Here is an 18,925-nt window from a genome sequence, read left to right as displayed (position 1 = left end):
AAACTTGCCATTTTTGGCCAAACTTGATCAGAAACAAATCTGTGGGTCAGCTTCAGTTGGTCTCGACCAAAACATAAAGCCTTGCATTGGTACGATAACCAAAAAAAGAAAAAAGACGTCTTCCTAGAATACTACAAGCCTGATTTATGATTTCATGACTAGGTCTTATTCCCATCAAAGACTTTTGTAAGCTTACAGTTACCATCTCTTGCCTACGATTCCCCATTACTCCTGCAACACATGAATAAACACATGATCTTTGCAAAAGCTACTGCATGTCTTCTTGGTCAGTGTTATGTTCTAATACCTTCTTACATAAAAATCATTAATTAAAAAAATAAAAGCAACATGAAAAAGAAAAGCAAAAGCAAAAACATGCATACACTACTCTCCGTGCTTATCCAATGGATATATTATCTCTAATTCTCTACAAATCCATAAAATTAGGTCTGTGGGAACAAAGATATTGATGCTTGAGCATTATTGTTAAAAACCACATGAGACAGTTTGAAGCCCCATCCTTCTTCATTTGCAATGATATCCTTATTTAGACAGTCACATGTGACTCCCTTGTTCCTTTTGGTCATAGCATACCATCTTTCTTAAAATATCTTAGTTAGCAGCTAGAGTGTAGATAAGCATCCAAACATTTTCAAGACTACCTAGACCTTTTTAAGTTTTACGCTTATCAAAATAATTACTAACAGTTTCATAACCTATCATAAACATGCAAAACAAGTGACAAAGATAGCTGCATAATAATACATATAAAGTTTCAGCAAAGAAAATAGAAGGCAAAAGAAAGATCAAAATCATTGACAAATGACAATACAAGAAGAAATTAAATCAAACGCACCCGTCCTCTGCATCAGTGAAAAGCACACGATTGGCAACAGCCAGCATGGGAGGCTTATGAGGAAATAGTGCTAAATTAAACAGAGGATAAAACCTCTGTGCTAATCTGGCAATATCCTGTGGAACAAGAGCAACTGATTGCTTCATGGTACTTTCTACAAGTGTAGCAGCCATTGATTTTTTAGGCTGTACTTGATCCCGTGAAAATGGTGAAGCTGTCTTTGAAGATGTGGTAATGGCTCCCCCCAGAAAATCATTATTTGTTTCACTATGAGAGGGAAACATACGCAGTGGGAAAAGTGGTACTCTTTTCAAGTGATCTTTGTCAGTTGCATCTTGCACATGATTTTGTCTATACCTCAACACGGCTGACAAATCAATCATCAATTATATAAGAGATTAAAAATGCCAAGTATAAGTTGTGAACAAGCAACGCAGATATACAAAAGCATTTTGGTCACTTACTGGCTGAAACATCAGTCATATAGCTCTTAGCCAACCGAAGTGGAGCAACATCAAGAATTGATAGCACCGGATTATCAATTAAAGGTGTCCAATTAGAGAATTCAGGAATCTGATGAAAATCAACATGCAGTGATGAACGAAGATTTGAAGGCTGAAAGGAACTGCCAGGATAAGGAACTTTTCTCCAGGTTAATGCTGCTTCAAGTTTATCAACCATCTCTGTAATCATCTTTTGGACCTGAATTGCAACTTCTTGTCTCGATGGATCGAGAACACAAACAGAGAAAACCTGAATAAGAAGTTGAACATGCTCATGTATTAAACAGTACAGCTGGCCTATTTGCTCAGTTGTAAAACCATTGAGTAAGTCAGCTCCGGAAAATGATGATGAACAATGAGTAAAGCTTTTAGGAGAATAAAATTGCCACCCAAAGGTTGGGAAAGGAGCTACTTGTGCATTTGAGACAAATGGCAATATAGGGCGCAATGGCATCTTTGCCTGCCCCAGAAAATACTTTTTCTTTTCAGCAGACTCCTTCAGACATTTCTTCTGCCTGGTTTCTGGTCTATGAGCATCTCCTTCTTGCTTGTCACTAAGCCCTTTGTTATTATCGGTACTTTCATCAACGTCACTTAGTAATGCCTCCTCAATTTCTATCTCAAAGTCAGCATCATTCTCTTCATCTTCATCCAAATTTTCATCCTCCTGACCTGTCTGTCTGTTATCAGCTCCTTCCAGCAGAACAGCAGCAAGAAACTTGCGGTATTCTTCTTCATCATCAGCATTTTGCGGGTCATCATCATCATCAGTTTCCTGAAGGAATGCCTCCAATTCTTCTAGTGTATACTGTGCAAGGGAATGGTGGGCTCTCGTGCGTTTGCAGATAGCATCCTCATCATTTATCTCGATAAAGGGTTTCTGGAAACTTCTGGGATATAAAGAACTTGTACTCTGGCCCAGCAACTCTTCTTTTGTCAAGTCATCAATAGCATTGCTTCCATCTCCAGAGTGTAGTTCCTTTATGCATCCTTCAGGACAAGTCAAACCTCCACCCTGCTCAACAAAAGTATTTAGTTCTCTTGTGATTGGTTTTTCTGAAATGGACTTGTTTCCATTTGCATCTTCTGATGCATGTCTAGTTTGCATCACAATCTCCTCATCCTCATTTCCAGAATCTGTGATACAACAGAGAGTCTCCACATTTGCCCTGGATGATGTGCTAGCATCCTGGTGATCTGAGCTCCAAAGATTTTTGTCAACCTTATTAAATAGACCTTCATTGTCTGAACTCAAACCAGATGACGCTTCTGAAAGGGTTTCCCCTTTCAAAAAGGGATTGAAGTCTACATCTTCTTCTTCCTCATCATCCTCTACTTCCATATTCAACTCACTGCTTGCAGATAAATTGTCAAAAGTAGTGGTAATATTTTGATGGTTACGATGACTGAACTCTACATTTTGAGTGGCAACAGATAATGACATCCTAAAGAAAAGAGGAACAAAAATAGTTAATGGTTATTAAAAGGATGCAGAAATGCAATGGCAGTTGCCGCAGAACAGCTATGAAAGGAATAGTTGTCTCCTTGGCTCAATATAGGACACAAAAAATGAATGCCAGGAAACATGTTAATTTATGAATGAGTTGAGAAATAATCAAAAAAACGGCTACTTGAGAAGAATAACTGGAACCAGAAGCAACGTCTATATCAACTGATATTGCTGAAACTTGAATTCTTTGGGTTCATATACATTATTATTCTAGCAATTCTCATCCCATAAACAAGTTCAAGTTGTAAATCCCATTAAACCAGTCATTTTTATTCAAGTTCATAACCTCCATCATCGAAAGCTTTTTGGCCTCCTAGATCTGTCAACAACTTTTTTCGTACCTACATCCATCCGAGCCTAGTAATATTAATCACATACGCATGGCTACAGGTACATTCTTCCTAGAATCTTAGGATAATTGCTCTTTTACTTGATTCTTTTCCCTTCAACCTTCTGAGTAAGTATATTTCACAATATAATGTTATAAACACTAGAACATTTCAGAATTACCAGCACATGAAACAGGATTGAGTTTTTATACATGCAAATTTAGATTTCTTTTCCTGCCAATCAAATGGAAGCCAACTTCTAAACCAGAAAATTGACTCAGCACCCTTTTTCAGTGCATTAAGATTCATGAAGAAAATTGTTTTCATGAGTAAGTCACTAATAGCATAATCCCTCACAAATTTGTAAACCATATGGAAATTGAATTCCTTCTCCAGCTTTATCATGAAAAACATAGAAGAATATTGACTATGCAAGAAAAGATTTGGACAAGAAAATCCTACAGGTGTCAGGAAAATTCACTATAGCATGATGTATACTCAAGCACCAAGGATAAAACAGATAAAAGAGAAAGAAAGGGAGGTTTCTTCTCTTTGGTTCTTGAAAAATCAACTCTCAGAGGTTCCACTAAGTGTTTCCATTACTTGTAAGCAATCATACTTCAGGAATGCATTAGCAAGTCACTAAGGAATGCATTGATTGGGGCAAAACAACTCTGCACAACTCAAATAGCTTATGTTCAGGTGCTATTAAAAAGAAATGAACTAATGCATCAATATAGACTCAGAAGTGGCATCTTCCATATACCTTTTCCACAGGAACATTTAGCACTTAAATAATCTTAATAAGCTATACCTTTTCCACAGGAACATTTAGCACTTAAAAATGCCTCATTTCGACAGTTCAGTTTGGGTGTCTGTAGTTAGTTTCTTCAATGTTCATTTCTTGATTATGCTTAAAATTAGGAAAAAAAAATCAAGTTTGCAGAGTACAGGAATTACCATTTGTACCCCAAATAGTATATATTCCAAATGTACAGGTGTACATTCTCATACATAAGCAAAAAAAAATCGGAAAAAAAGGACAGATTGTCCTAAAATTATGGTCGACTGTGTTATGAGTTAATGTATTAAATTTGAAATTTCTTTAAAATTTCTTCAGCTAACAATAGATGTCTTTGGAAAGGAATTTGTTCTTGGTGAAAAGGTCTGAATGAAAAAGAGGAAACAGCTCCCTTTAGCAGACGAGAAGAAGCCTGAATAGGATTCTAAGTCACTATGGGATTCACTATTCAATCCCACACAGACCAGACAGTACTAATTTGCACAGTAGCAAATATGGGTTTCACAGAAGAGTTACAGAAGAAGGCAAAAATATAGCTTAACTCTAAGTGCAGTTTGATCTAGTATTTCTGATAATAACCCTTTGTTTCAGCCCTATCAGTTGATCCAACTACTGCTTATTAGACAATCTTCTTTTTGCAGCGGCAATTCCATTCGGAATTCTAACCACATCCTAAAAACAGAGCCTAAAAGAGTCAAAACCCAATAATGTACTAAAGAAAGAGGAAGATAGGGAGAAAGAGAAAAGGATGGAAGCTTTCCTCACCAAAAACTAAACGAAATTAACAAAACCACTTCAGCATGTTTACCCTAATTTTTAAAGGAATTGATAAAAAGCTAGCTAAAGCTTGAACCTTGCCGGGCTAAAATTAAAAGAAATAACAACAGATTGCTATAAATTCTTTCCAGAAATTAACAGAAACCCTTGGACCAGAAACATCAAAAACAAAATTTAAAGCGGAACATTGGAATTGATGAAATAATTTGTCCCTTAGTTTAACAAATTAAATCTTGGAAACAGAATTACCAAGAAAATCTCACCCGCAGAGGAACAAAAACACAGATTAAACATTAAACACAAGAAAATCTTACCAGAATCCAGGGAACCTCCGGTTGGGGTCGGGCCTTAAGGCCGCTCCGGTTTCGATGGAGATGGCAAGAGCTAGGGTTCCAGAGATAATGTAACAAGAGAGAAGGGTCGAGTTCCCTCAGATTCTCGAGGTGGAATGAAGGGATGGGAGAGAAGAAGGGTTTTTAAGTTCTTTTAGGCTCCCTTCGTTTCGGCCCTATCAGTTGATCCAACTGCTGCTTATTAGAAAATCTTCTTTTTGCAGCGGCAATTCTATTCGGAATTCTAACCACATCCCAAAAAGAGAGCCTAAAAGAGTAAAAACCCAGTAATGTACTAAAGAAAGAGGAAGATAGGGAGAAAGAGAAAAGGATGGAAGCTTTTCTCACCAAAACCTAAACGAAATTAACAAAACCACTGCAGCATGTTTACCCTAATTTTTAAAGGAAATGGTAAAAAGCTAGCTAAAGCCTGAACCTTGCCGGACTAAAATTAAAAGAAATAACAACAGATTGCTATAAATTCCCTTCAGAAATTAACAGAATCCCTTCAGTACGTTTTCCCTAATCATCAATAACGACCAGAAACATCAAAAACGAAATTTAAAGCGGAACATTGGAATTGATGAAATAATTTATCCCTTAGTTTAACCAATTAAATCTTGGAAACAGAATTACCAAGAAAATATCACCCGCAGAGGAACAAAAACACGGACTAAACATTAAACACGTGAAAATATTACCAGAATCCGGGGAACCTCCGGTTGGGGCCGGGCCTTAAGGCCGCTCCGGTTTCGATGCAGACACCGAGAGCTAGGGTTCCAGAGATAATGTAACAAGAGAGAAGGGTCGAGTTCCCTCAGATTCTCGAGGTGGAATGAAGGAAAGGGGAGAAGGGATGGGAGAGAAGAAGGATTTTTAAGTTCTTTTTCGAGAAAAAAACAGAGCGAGGGAGCAAGCAAGCGAGCTTCGCGGTCTGCTTCGGAGACGAGACAGGAACGGGTTCGGAGTTCACTCTTAGCGCGGTCCGACGAACCGCTTTTATTTCAGAGCGAACCGAGAGCCGCGTTAGCTTCTTCTGGGCCCGAAATCAGTTCCAGTAGATTTTTTTTTTCTTTTTCCTCCCTCTTCTTTTCTTTTTTAAGTTGCAATATCTGTTAATCCTACTCTAGTATAGTATAAATGCAGCCATCAAAATCAAAAATAACAATCTAGCATAACTGCAAAGAATGTACATTCTCGTCTATCCAAAAAAACTCCTTCGCAATATTGTTATATTGTGCTGCATAGGAGGCGACTCAGTCGACAATCTTATTTAATATATACCATGTTTCATTGAAAGCAATGACCGCACATTGAAGGTGGCACCCAGTTTTCAAAAGGGTGAGGTCCAGTTTGGTTTATCCCTTTTGGCAATATTAGATGGATCATTTTATAAGACAAATTTTACACTATGAATCATGTGTTAAATAATATTTTTTTATAAAATGATATTAACTACGTTTGCTCTACTGATATCATGTCATGCTTATGGAGAACATTTTATATATTGGTTGTCTTATAGAACTTGTTCTGTAATGTGATCCACCATTTTTTTTTAAGGAATTGAGAATGTTATACATCTGTGCCCATCTATATAAGAGTTTGAACCTTTTACGGTTCTTACATTAAGGAGATGGTATAGTTATTCATCACTTAATTAGTGGGACCTAATCATAGGTATGAGACTGAAGCAATGAGTAAAGTACTCTAGAAAAGATTCCATGCAGTATATTTTTTTTGTATTTTATTTTTTATATTGTTCATAAGAAAGTGTGTAACCCTTACGAGATTACATAACCTCTTCAATGCATGGGAAAGAAAACCCAGTAAAATATAGTAATGCATGTTCTAAAGCTAAGAGAACGAGCGGGGAGGTGTATGAGAATTATGTTATTCAAAAAAGAGCATAAAAAAAAGAAACTGAGAAGACAGGTGATACTATGATGGTCCACAATTATCCAAATAATCTCTAGCAAAAAGGCACCTTCCAAACAAATGCATAACAAAAATGTACAGTACTACTTTTGTCATTTTTTTATTAGATTTTTTTTATTTTGGGGTTGGTTTGAGATTATCTTTAGTTGAAATTTTGAAAAAAAAAGGTAAATGGTAATTTGAAAACAAAAGGAGAAAAGATGTAGTTCTTTGACACAATTTTGGTGGTAAAGGTAGAGCAACTGATGCAAATGAATTGTTATTAGCTGCCACCATCAAAACCATTTAAGTAGAGTAAGGATAGCTCAGTGCATAAGGCTGCAGCTGCTATGGGATCTGAGAAAAAGTCAGATATATACAACCTTATCTTTATATGCAAGAAGCCTATTTTCATATTTCAAATCTATGGCACTTGAATCACAATAGAGCACCTTTACCATTGCATCCAGACTAACCCTCTAAATTGGAATTAAGTAAGCATTTTGCAAATTTACATGCTGCCGCTTTTGGTTTTATATGACTTGACTGGCGCCTATCTTGATCCAAACCAGTAATGCAACTAATCTCTTTGACCCAATCAAGGTTGAGCTTGAGCTTGATAATATTTGCTTTCTTTACAATAAATTTTGAGACTAAACCTCATTTCAATCTTATCAGACCAAAAAACCTCCTTACAGTGCAAGGAAAAACCGACAATGTAAATCATTTGCCATGAAAAACATAAGATACTCTCGAGCATTGGCATGCCACTGTGAAGCACAAAGGTGTTCCTTCTTGTTCTCTTGTTTCATTTTTCTGACTAGCTGCACTGGCTTCCAAAACTATGAAAGGAAAATTAAGATGCCCTCAATTTTTTAAAATTTTTGCTCATGTTCAGATCCCCCCTTGAGAAAACTTTAAAATTTGGAAGACCTCTCTGTTTCTCCCCTACATGTGGTGCCCGGCTTGTCATGGGCTATTGCAGCATCCATACACTTATCACATGCATCACAAGTGCCTGGTTCTAGTACTTTGGAGTGCCCTGATTAGAGTATAATAGTTGTAGTTGGAAACCCATGGTTATTTTATTTTGTAAACATATGTATCACACTCTTGACACTCTGCTAGGTGGGAACTTCAGTGTTACCTCTGTGAATATGAGAGGATTGGATGGTCAGGACACCTGTGCACCTTTACCAAAAGCTTTTCAGAGAGCATGGTTCGGGAATACATGTTGTTTAGGTGAAAAACATGAAATCTACCAGCTCAAGAAGCACACCTCATTTAGCAGAAGAAAAAAAATGCCTAGGGCAAATTTCTAATCAACACCATCCTGTCAAAATTCTTCGAACATTAGAACAAAACTTTTATATAGCTTTACCAGATTCCGAAATGCGAACCTGTTTAAACAACATCGCAATTCTAAGCTAACTCAAATAAGAACAAAATTATAAACTATCACAGGATTCAAAATCGGACTGCATCCAATAGAAAGATTTCTTTCCTATAAGAAGCAACTCATTACAGGATGATCTCTTCTTGTACACTAATGTTTAGGGTTTTGTTTGGTAGGACGATGCTGTTAACCACCACCACCTCATCTTCAACTGCCACAGCTTCTCCTGAAGATTAAAGAAACCATTAGAATTGCCACGCAGAACATCATTAAGATATATTTCTGAGAATGGAAAGAATATCAGATATGCGGAGAAAAGGTTAGATGCCAGCACGTACCAAGGATAGTAATCCCAAGTTTTGCATTGTAATCCCCGTCACCCTGAGAAGATAGGCAAAGTTAGTCGGAGCCAGCTAATGTACCCCAAAATTATTGGGTTAATGTTGAGGAAATCAAATGCAGTCATGAAAAATGTGCTTAATGAAATGCTAATTCGTACTTCCTATCCTTTTCCTAAGAAAAAACCAAAATGCAGTCACGAAAAGTGGTATACGATGGAATACCTAAAACCAACTGGTAATTTGTTAGATTAAGGGAGTTGTAGAATTGAAGCTAGATTAAGAAATTTAGAAGATGTTGTTTCCTTAGTGTTCACAGTGCTATTACTCTTGTATATTGAATTAGTTATTTAGCAAGCGACTTTTTTGGCTGAGGAGATCCAGTCAAAACATCTAAGATGGTTACTGACTTAAGATTAACGTTTATCTTTAGAAGGGCAAAGAAGAAAAAAAAGAATATATGATATATAGCAAGATGTCCTGCACTTTGTCTGATAATATGTCTAATAGATTAATCCAACTGTCAGCCAGGGGAACAAACTAGTACTGAGTTCTAATTATTTAGTAATCAGAACGCTAGAATGATTTACTTTCCAAATTCCACGAGGAGGAGCAAGCGAATTAACATTTTAAGATTGCATGTATGCCGGGCTACCATATATGTGCGTGATCTCCAACTACAATACTAATTGGCTCAGGAATAAAGGGAGAAGCGAGAGACAGCAATAAGACTGAATTCCACGATTTCATCCGAGAGGTGATTTCCTGTACCATGAAGATCCTGCATTTGCAGAATCAAGGACCCTTTCAGTCCTACTTTCTCCCTCTCCTCAGCCGATTCACAATAATGTGAGCAATACCAAAAGGGTATGGTAGGCAGATATCCATACAGCTCATTCATTTAAATCCTAACACACATGTCAACTAAATGAGACAAAGTCACCTGCATCTTCCAGTACTTGAAGCATCAACCAGATCAAAATTAATAATTTTTAGCAAATTATAAAAGGAATGGCTGTTCAGCTAAAATAGGTGATTTATTGAGCTTAAAACAGAATCAAAGAAGCACTATATACATATGCATAAACACATGTATATACATACATGCATACATATATATTTATAACATATATACATATAATGTATATAGATTTGGCAGCACTCGGGTGGATCTCCAGTTAGATCTAGTCAGTTTAATGTGGAGATCTCTAGTCTCTGCATCAAGCAGTCAAAAAATTGAACCGTTTAAATAACATGAAATGATACTTTTTTTCTTGGACCATTTGATGCATAGGTTAGAGGTCTCCAAATCCCACAATTTTTTGTGTATAAGCAGTTTAGAGGTAGTAGACCACATCCAATAACTCGGATTATCATTGTAGGACCTCTATTGTCCAATCTAGACCTGGCTAGAACTGAGTGAAGATCCACTCGAGTGTAGCCTACGTATGTACGTATGCATATATATATATATGTGTGTGTGTGTGTGTGTGTGTGTGTGTAGAGGTAGACCATATTCGAGTGTATCTTCACTTAGATCCGGTCATACTATGATTGGATGATGGGGATCCAACAATGATAATCCGAGCTGTTGGATGTGATCTACTATTTCTAAATTATTTACATTCCAAAAATTTAAGTGATTTGGAGACACTGCCTATTCATCAAGCCGCAAAAAAAAAAAAATTATTTTCTATTATTTAGACCGTTCAAATTTTAACCACTTGATGCATATGCTAGGGGTCTCCAAATCACATGATTTTTATTATATAAGCAGATTAGAGGTAGTACATCATATCCAAACATTCGAATCATTATTGTTGGATACCCATCGTCCAATCATGGTCTGACCAGATTTGATTGGAGATATATTCAAGCGTATACCAGATTTGAGTGAAGAATGTTTAGTCAAGAATGTTGCATTGACTGTGAGGTACAATGTTATCATACATAAAATGACCATGCTGAAGATGAGAACCTTTATCATGTACGAGGTGAGATCAGATAAAGTAGAGTTGGATATGTGCACATGTCAGAAGAGTAGGATTTACATGAAATGTGGAAAAAGAAACAAAATACCAAATAAAATATGTTGTGATGTATACAAATATAAGGGAGACCCAAAAGCGACCATGGATCTGAGTAGATGGTAAAAGTAATTCCATTTAATTTGCAGCCACGGGCAAGTGAATTAGTCATGGACTTGCATACGTGCTTGTGTGCATAGGCACATGCGCATGCATGCACACGCACACAATGACAGACAGACATACAAAGAGAGAGAAAGAGAGAAAGAAAGAAAGAAAGATTGTGCATGTGTGTACGCATATGTGCTTTTTCCAGATTATAAAGGGACTCTTAACCTTGTTGATGCATATCATCCCTCACATCAAAGTCTAACAAAATATGGACCATGTATATGCTTTTTCTTTGGACTGGGAGAGAGCAAACAAAAGAACATGTAAAAGAAGGAAACTTGCCTGTACACGTGCCCATCTCCCAATAGATGACTTCCAGCCGACAATAGAATTTATGACAACTGCATTTTCCTGTAAACAAACAATCAAACAAACAAATAAACAAATAAAAATTTTGGAGATGATCTTTTAAATATCAACTTGATCTAAAAATTCCACACCTTAATTTCAACATCATCTAGAATGAGGCAACTGATGAGCCTTACACCAGCCCCTATACGAGCATTTGCAGAAATCGAGACATTTGGGCCAATCTGTTCGGTTAAACCACCATACGTGAGTTGATTATATACGAAACCTCAACAAGCATGAGTGTGCAAAATATGATTATTGAAAATGTGCATTCTAAGAACTTTTAAACAAGTTTTCACTTTTACCATGCATTCAGCTAACTTGAAAATTGAAATGCAGGTTACTCCAGTATTCCTCTTGCAAGCTACTTTACTGTTTTAACTAAACTGTTTGATAAATGCATACATGTGTACATGTGCATACATGAATAAATGCACAAAGACTTAATTTAAATAACTCTACATAAAAAATATAATTTAAACAGCACAAAGATACAAAACTCTCATGTATACAACACTTCTCAAAGTCAATATTCATCAAGGTTCTAAAAATGGATCTCATATAATATATTCATCCACAATTATTGAGGAGTTCCACAGAAACAGTCAGAGATAAGCTATAATGTCATGCATAAAGGCAAGGATATGGTGAAAAACTACCTTTGCAGTTAAGTGCACTTTGGCTGATGGATGAATATAAACATCACCAACAATAGTTGCACACCTGGTGTCACCACCACCTGCTAGAAGATGTGGAGAGGTATGCCGAAATTGGGAGAGATACAATGCAGAACATTTCAAAGACATCCTGCTTACACAAAGAAAACAGAATGGCTTATCAAATGATCCACTGGTGGGGAAAAGACAAAAATAACATGAAGGTGGTTTTCAACCCTGGAGTCTTGATCTGTTCCCAGAAGTCAATAGTCTCATATGTATAGAGCATTTTCTTCCCAGAAAGAGGAGACAAGATATCTTGATCCAGTCGAACAAAATCTGCAGGAAGAAGGGCCCTGCTGAGAGAAAATATCAGTATCAGTCCAAGGGAAAATATGAACTTAGCTTCCTCAGAAACATGGAATTTACTCTAAAAGTTGCGATCATACTCTAGATTAAATTCCGCAAAATTCTATGGTATATGCTAAGAAAATGAAAACAAATACCAATAAATGTGTTTGTATGTGTGAAAGAATGCCTAGTTACAAAAAACAAGTTGCAATTTTGATAGCATGGACCAAATGAGCTAAAAGTAGTTAGAAAGGAAAATCATAATAAGATGTACTTTATAATAGGAACTACAGAATTACATATCAATACAACCATGTTAATAGGTATCCAGACGATGGATTTGATTATCTAAACATTTCATCACCACCCTTCTCTTATAACTCAGTATGCTAAATTTGTTCCCAAGTCAAGCTATGTGTTTAACTCAAAGATAAGTTACATAAATTTGTAACCTACATAAGTTAGATCTCAAAGATATTCATCAGCAGTTTGAATTCAGCCAACAGTTTGAATTCAGCCACTAACACTGGACTGTTCCTTCCTGATTGCATCTGTGGAGTTCAACAAAGAGTTGGTTGATATAACCTACCAACCAAGAGTTTAAAACTACCTAATTTATTTAATAGAACCCAATAATTCAAACATCTCATCTATGATTTAGGTCTAACTTTCCACCAGTTATATTGTGGTAGTCCCACCAAAACTAGCATTTAATGGTGGACACCTCCATTTCCATGCATTGCTGGTCCAGTAGTTTTTTGTTAAGATAGATTCATACACCATTATATCCATGATCCAGTATGGCCCTTTTAGTACTAACATCCTCTCATGGCTTGCAACTTAAGATGAAGCCATCACTGGGTCCTTTTAGGGAGTCAGTTTTCTCTTTGCTATCACACCATCAATCACCAAATCTAGCCATGTGGATAGCTCATTAACCTTAATTAGAAATGTGTCTTAGGAGTTATTACAATCTATAAAACTAAGTCCAGAGATGCTGCAATTGTCCACAGGTAGAGACGCAGAGGAAATTGTACAAGAAACAAAAGGGAACAAGAAATACACTTCCCTATAAAGTGCAGGCTAGACTAACATGCGAAAGTTAAGATAAACATTGACAGAACCCCCTGAAGTAACAAATTATGATGTCAATTGCCGCAAATGGTTTTCATCCACAATCTAGATGGCAAACGTTTCACCTAAAACAGAAACTTTACTCGTGCTCTTTCTTTATATAAGACCATATCTGAAAAATCTGGCATAAATAATAAGCAAATGTGAAATCTGTAAATTTTTATACAGCTATGCCAAACATCTAGCATTTTGCCAAGTCAAACAGAAATTGCACTCATTATAGTCGCTCAAATCCACAATACTTTTGCATATGAAAAGAATATATAAAGCATATAATGGGCAAAGTCATGAATTCTGTTAAATAAGAGATCTGTTTTCAGAACAAATTTATCCAAAGATAGCATTCTGAAGCATCTTAGAAATCAATTAATTAAGATCATCAAAGAACATATATAGCAACTGCAATTTCCAATAATTTCAGGCCAATCTCCTTCATATGCTATTAATGTAAGCTCAGAACAAATAAAGTCATGTAATACTAAAGAAAAGTGTTTATGGACATACTTAGTTGCTGATTGAAGAGCTTCCAAGCTGGTTTCACGGTGCCAATTAGCTGAAAGATCATATTAGACTTTGTATAAACATAAGAAAAATCCATACACAACGTAAAGTTACAAGCCATTAATACTTGGCAAAGCATATCATAGTAATGGTCGGCGGAACCGCCCTGAACCGCTCGATTCAGGGCATATCGAGCCGTACCGGCGACAGACCGGGACAGTTCTAGCAACCAAAATGAGAAACCGGGATGGAGAGGGAGAAGGAGAAGGAAAGAGAGGAAAAGAAAGAGCAAGGGAGGGAGGGAGAGGGAGAGGAAGACGAAGGAAGAGAGAGAGAAGGTGGCGATCGACCGGCGGAGGGCCGCGGAGCCGCACGCAGGGGCAAAAAAGGGGTCCTAGAAGAGGGCCCTTTTTATTTTGAAAAATTTTAAGTGAAGTCGACAAATCCCTTGCCGACTTCACTTAATTTTTTTATTTAAAAAAAAAATAAAAAAATTAAGTGAGTCGGCAAGGGCTGACTTTACTTGAAATTTTTCAAAATAAAAAAGGTCCCCCTCTGAAACCCCTCCTACACCTCAGCATGCAGCTCCTCGGCCCTCCGCTGGCCTCCGCCACCCTCCTCTCTTTCTCTCTCTCTCTCTCTCTCTCTCTCTCTCTTTTCCTCTTTTTAGTTCTCCCTCTGGGCTCAACACGGAACGACACGAGGGTGTACCGACCCATGCCATCAGGCAACCGGTCCGGCCCCAATTCCAACGCAACAATCATTGTATCATACAGCCAACAAACAAATAAAAAAAGGGGAACAATATTTTAGCATGTTGCATCAATCCAAGGACTAATATACTATTTTTGTAGAATTGTAGAAGTGACTTGAAAGAAAACTAATGATGTCTTTAAAATTGAAAGCTCTACAAATTTGTATAGATTACTAGGCTTGCTATTTATACCAGGCAATAAAATGCAGCAAGAACTAAAAACACATCTCTTCTGGAGAACATTGAATTGACAATCATCTACAAACAATCTATAACTAGTTATTGCTGATAGGCTAGGCATTAACCATCTTATGTACCAAACAAAATTACCATATTATGTCTCAAATTGTTTTTCTTTAAAAGTGAAGATGTAGTTAAGTAGTTTGGCCAGGTCCCCCTTGAATCAGACTCAACTTTAAGATAATAGATCAACTATTAACAATCATTAGTTCTCACAAATCAATTATCCAGTGTTTAAAGTTATTTGGGACGAGAGAAAACTATCCTTAGTGCCTCTGAGTAGATGCTTTGCCCTTTCCTCTGTGAACTATAATCCTGTCCTGCAAACTGGTATATGAATTCTTTGAACATAACAGCAACAGATTTATTTCGTAGACTTTTGGACAAACATTCTCCAAAGGCACAGGAGCCACTCAAAAATTTACTTTATCTCCAGTGTCAACTCTAAATCTGAACACTCATAAGAAATTGTTTCAATTTCCTAAAAGGCTAAAACTTTTTCTGCACTTATGAGATACAATGTTGATTTACTGAAAATTCCAACCCACAGCCCTGTAGCATTAAGCTCACTTTCCTTACAAGACTAACTTCATCTCACAGAATTGCAAGCCTATAAAGTTGTTGTCATAACAATTCTAAATTCATGTAACTCAACCTCACCGTTGAATTCCCCTCTCATGCTTTCTGTGCACATAACTTTCTATCCAATGAAGACAGTACACTGTTAACCCCCCACCCCCCCCCCCCCCCCCCCTCCACTCCTTTAAAGGAGCCTTCTGTGAAGTTCTTATGAAATCAGGAATCTTAACAAGAATTGCAAAGATTGACAAGTGTACAGGATGGATGAGACAATGCAGAAAATCTCAAATGTTCCAGCTTGCACTTTGGATATAGTGCAATAGTTTTCTGCAGATGCATATCGAGCCAGGAAAATAGGGACAGAATATAGCAACATTTGGCATAAAGCATCATTGAGCTAAAGTGAATACCTCTGTCATTCCGCCGCATGATGGCATCCTGGATGGCAGTAAAGATATCTTGTGTAAATACATAGACACCACAGTTTATGAGATCACTTACCTGCAACATAGAGCCATCCCACAGCATAGCGGTATCATTCAGAGTAAGCAAAACACAGATCTTTAAAGATGTACATATTACAAGAAATTGGTGTTTTGGTTGCATATGCAAGTCCAGGAGTTAGAAAGAAATAAAAATGAATGACAACTGTTACTTACAAATGTCTCTGGTTTCTCCGTGTAGTGCAACACTTCATTTGTGATGGGATCAGCGACCAACTCACCAAACTGGTTTGCTGATTCAGCAGACACCTATATAAAAGTGGGGGAAAATCTAAGCACACTGAAAAATTATAAGATGTCATTAGCAAAAATATCACCAGAAACACAAAATGAACAAGATAGCTACAACCAGTGCTTCACCTTGATTACTAAAACAGTGCCCATGCCACCATATCTTTTATGGGCTTCTGCATTCATTAAAAGGAATAGGAAGTTAACCATCAACTTAAGTGAAATTTAACAAAGGACTGTACCAGAACTACATAATTGTCTGAGACAACATGTCGTTGGAACCTATATTTGGGGGACAGGGGTTTCACACTTTACTGTCAATGTCTTCCTGAACTGCAAATTATAACTGTCAGATAATCCCCTACTAAAGGAATGCTAAAACCATGTCCTCAACAAAGTTTCTTATATGCCTTCAATGCTAATTAGTTGGGCCTATGATTTGTGCAATAATTGACAACGACGTTGCAGAGCTCTGTCTTGAGTAGCTGAAAAAGTTCAGAGGCATAAGCCTATCGAATATGGGCTGCAAGTAATCTGATGCATTAGTGTAACCATCACTTGTCTGAAAATGAATAGCATTAACCCGATAATTGGATACTTCAATAAGATTTATGTATTTGTCTTAAACACCTAAGCACCTCTGAGGCTCTAACAGTAAAACTATGTGGATGTTTCTGGGCCACATCAATCTTCATAAGATTCACACCTCCAAAGAAATTTTGAAATTTTGACCAGAATATATACTCGACCTTCATGTATAAGATATCCCAGATACTTGTCTTGTACTCAAGCTTTGGTTTTAAGTATCAAGTATGAGCAGATTAGTGCACTATATAGGATAGTTGTGCCCGTACTCATGTCCTCAATTTTGACTACAACAAAGTAAAATCATAATATCACAACAAAATTTATAGTCATCAAGCAGGTGATATTACGGTGATGACACAACTATGCCACATTGGCATAACTACATGCAACTAGTGTGGATGAAACTGAACCCGTATAAGGAAACCTAAATACATAATAATAGCTCCAGGGGGAACTTACCAAGCATTTCTGGCAGAGGAAAGCTGCAGCAAACATCACAATTCAGCAAAAATATATGAGACTGCCGTACACAAAGGAAGGGGTGATCAGAAACCGAAGAACTTAGATTACTAGACTTATCACAAGGCAGAAGATCCTATCAATTATGTTACAACAAACAAGAAATTTCAAAAAAAAAAAAAAATTGCTATTCAAGAACTCAAGCCTAACAATGATGACACTTTGCCTAGCTTAAATATAAACATATAGGGATGTTTGAGTGCCAAAGAAACCTAACTGGATTATCTTCCATAACATAGTCCCTGAAGTTGTACAGACCACCAGCCGAGCCATGTGGCTTGTCCTCCTTCAAATATCTAAGGAGTACATGCGCTAGTGAATTAAAAACAGGCATACAAAATTAAGCTTCTCAAATCTACCAGAATCTCTAAAGAGAAGAAACAAACAAACCGAACAGGAATTCTAAGCTCATTAGAAATAGACGACACATAGAGAGCAAACTCCCGCTCCTCATAGAAGCCAATCAGATAAATCTGAGCCAGATTTGGAATCTACAAGATATCAAGAACGTATGCATGAGAAGATGATCCAACAAAAAGGGAGGAAAAAAACGCACCATAAGAGAGAAAGATTACTCTTTTACAGGCGGATATGGGATGGTGAATCATAGGCTGGCCGGCCAAGGGGAAGAGCGGCTTCGGAACGTTCAGCGACAGCGGCCGGAACCGAGTACCTTCAAGAAAACCAAGAAGATCCATCAAAGAAGAAGAGAAGAGAGTGGTATTATAGATCATATCATCTGATCAAAGAAAGAATACCTTTTGTGGGTCCGCCGACCAAGATCACGGCGACCACCCTCTCTTGAGAACTCGTCATGGCCCCCTTTCCCTCTACTTGAGATATCCGTTCGATCGATAGACCCTGGAGCACGACAAGCCGGAGAATTGAAGAGAAGGGAGCAGAGGGAAGGAAAAAGCCAACGGTTTGGGGGAAGCGGAAAGGGGAGGAGGACGCGACGGGAAAAAAGTTCTTATTTTTGTAAGCAAACAAAAGGAAAGCAAAAGACGAGGGTTTTGACAGCCGGAAGGGAAGTAGAGGGGTCTCAGAATGTGGAGCGGGCGGGAGGAAAAAAGCGCGAGCTTCATGGCTCCATCCGCCTTTTAGACGTCGTCGGCGACTAAGCGTTAGGTGAGACGCAGCCTCTTTTTATTTTATTTTATTTATTTTATTAACAATAGTTGTTTGTTCGACTCTCATGTTGGTGCAACCAGTGGAATTAGAGGCAACAATCTAATCTTTATAGGGTACTGTGCAGCATAGGAGGTGACCCTATCGGTGGCTCTATTCGTCTTCTGATATACATGCACTGCCTGATCGATGATACAATCTTTTATTATCTGACGAATATCACAAAGTAGAGAACTCCGGTTCTCTCTCTATCCTCCTCTTGTATCCAATCGATCATCATGGTTGAATTCTCTTTATGAATGATAGGCTCCGCCCGCAGCCTTTATTCGTCCCAAAACCCACCGAATATCCACCATATTAGCCGGGTACAACCCAAGAGACCTTGCTATGAGCTAGCATGGCTGCATCAGGCATGGAAATCAAGATCATTAAAAG

General features: G+C 37.5%; 2 protein-coding genes across 4 annotated transcripts in view; both read right to left on the bottom strand.

Moving 5' to 3' along the window:
- The window catches only part of LOC103723687 (uncharacterized), a 32,712-nt gene extending 26,619 nt beyond the window's left edge, over positions 1–6,093 (bottom strand). The window contains exons 1-3 of one of the 2 annotated variants that reach the window (XM_026800201.4): positions 5,092–6,093; positions 1,321–2,804; positions 857–1,223 (exon numbers count right to left, since the gene is read on the bottom strand). In XM_026800201.4, coding sequence (XP_026656002.3) covers positions 857–1,223; positions 1,321–2,803 — 1,850 coding nt within the window. In that variant the 5' untranslated portion in view covers position 2,804; positions 5,092–6,093. The remainder of the gene's footprint in view (positions 1–856; positions 1,224–1,320; positions 2,805–5,091) is intronic. The other variant, XM_088703980.2, reaches the window with a different exon arrangement.
- Positions 6,094–8,365: 2,272 nt separating this feature from the next.
- Positions 8,366–18,497, bottom strand: LOC103723686 (uncharacterized). Of its 2 annotated transcripts, none has more exons than XM_008814672.5 (15): positions 18,121–18,497; positions 17,938–18,035; positions 17,753–17,853; positions 17,580–17,658; positions 17,303–17,363; positions 16,385–16,431; positions 16,181–16,273; positions 15,932–16,022; positions 13,952–14,000; positions 12,199–12,321; positions 11,966–12,113; positions 11,396–11,488; positions 11,238–11,306; positions 8,758–8,800; positions 8,366–8,645 (listed from the first exon to the last, which is right to left on the bottom strand). In XM_008814672.5, the coding sequence occupies exons 1-15, from the start codon at positions 18,176–18,178 to the stop codon at positions 8,545–8,547; spliced, it is 1,254 nt and encodes a 417-aa protein (XP_008812894.3). In that variant the 5' UTR covers positions 18,179–18,497; the 3' UTR covers positions 8,366–8,544. The 2 variants fall into 2 exon arrangements, with proteins under 2 accessions (XP_008812894.3, XP_008812895.3); XM_008814673.5 differs by having other exon boundaries at positions 12,199–12,318.
- Positions 18,498–18,925: the final 428 nt, after the last annotated feature.

Source organism: Phoenix dactylifera, chromosome 9, assembly GCF_051530095.1.
Source record: "Phoenix dactylifera cultivar Ajwa chromosome 9, Ajwa_hap1_PhDact_Kaust_v1.1, whole genome shotgun sequence".
NCBI lineage: Eukaryota > Viridiplantae > Streptophyta > Magnoliopsida > Arecales > Arecaceae > Phoenix > Phoenix dactylifera.
This window is presented reverse-complemented; position numbering and strand designations above follow the sequence as displayed.

Coding starts and splice junctions, on each gene's coding strand:
- LOC103723686 (XM_008814672.5), bottom strand. CDS start 18,178: ATGACGAGTTCTCAAGAGAGGGTGGTCGCCGTGATCTTGGTCGGCGGA. Junction 11,307..11,395: donor TAGATGATGTTGAAATTAAG/GTGTGGAATTTT, acceptor GTTTGTTTACAG/GAAAATGCAGTTGTCATAAA. Junction 8,801..11,237: donor GGAGATGGGCACGTGTACAG/GCAAGTTTCCTT, acceptor CTATCTTCTCAG/GGTGACGGGGATTACAATGC.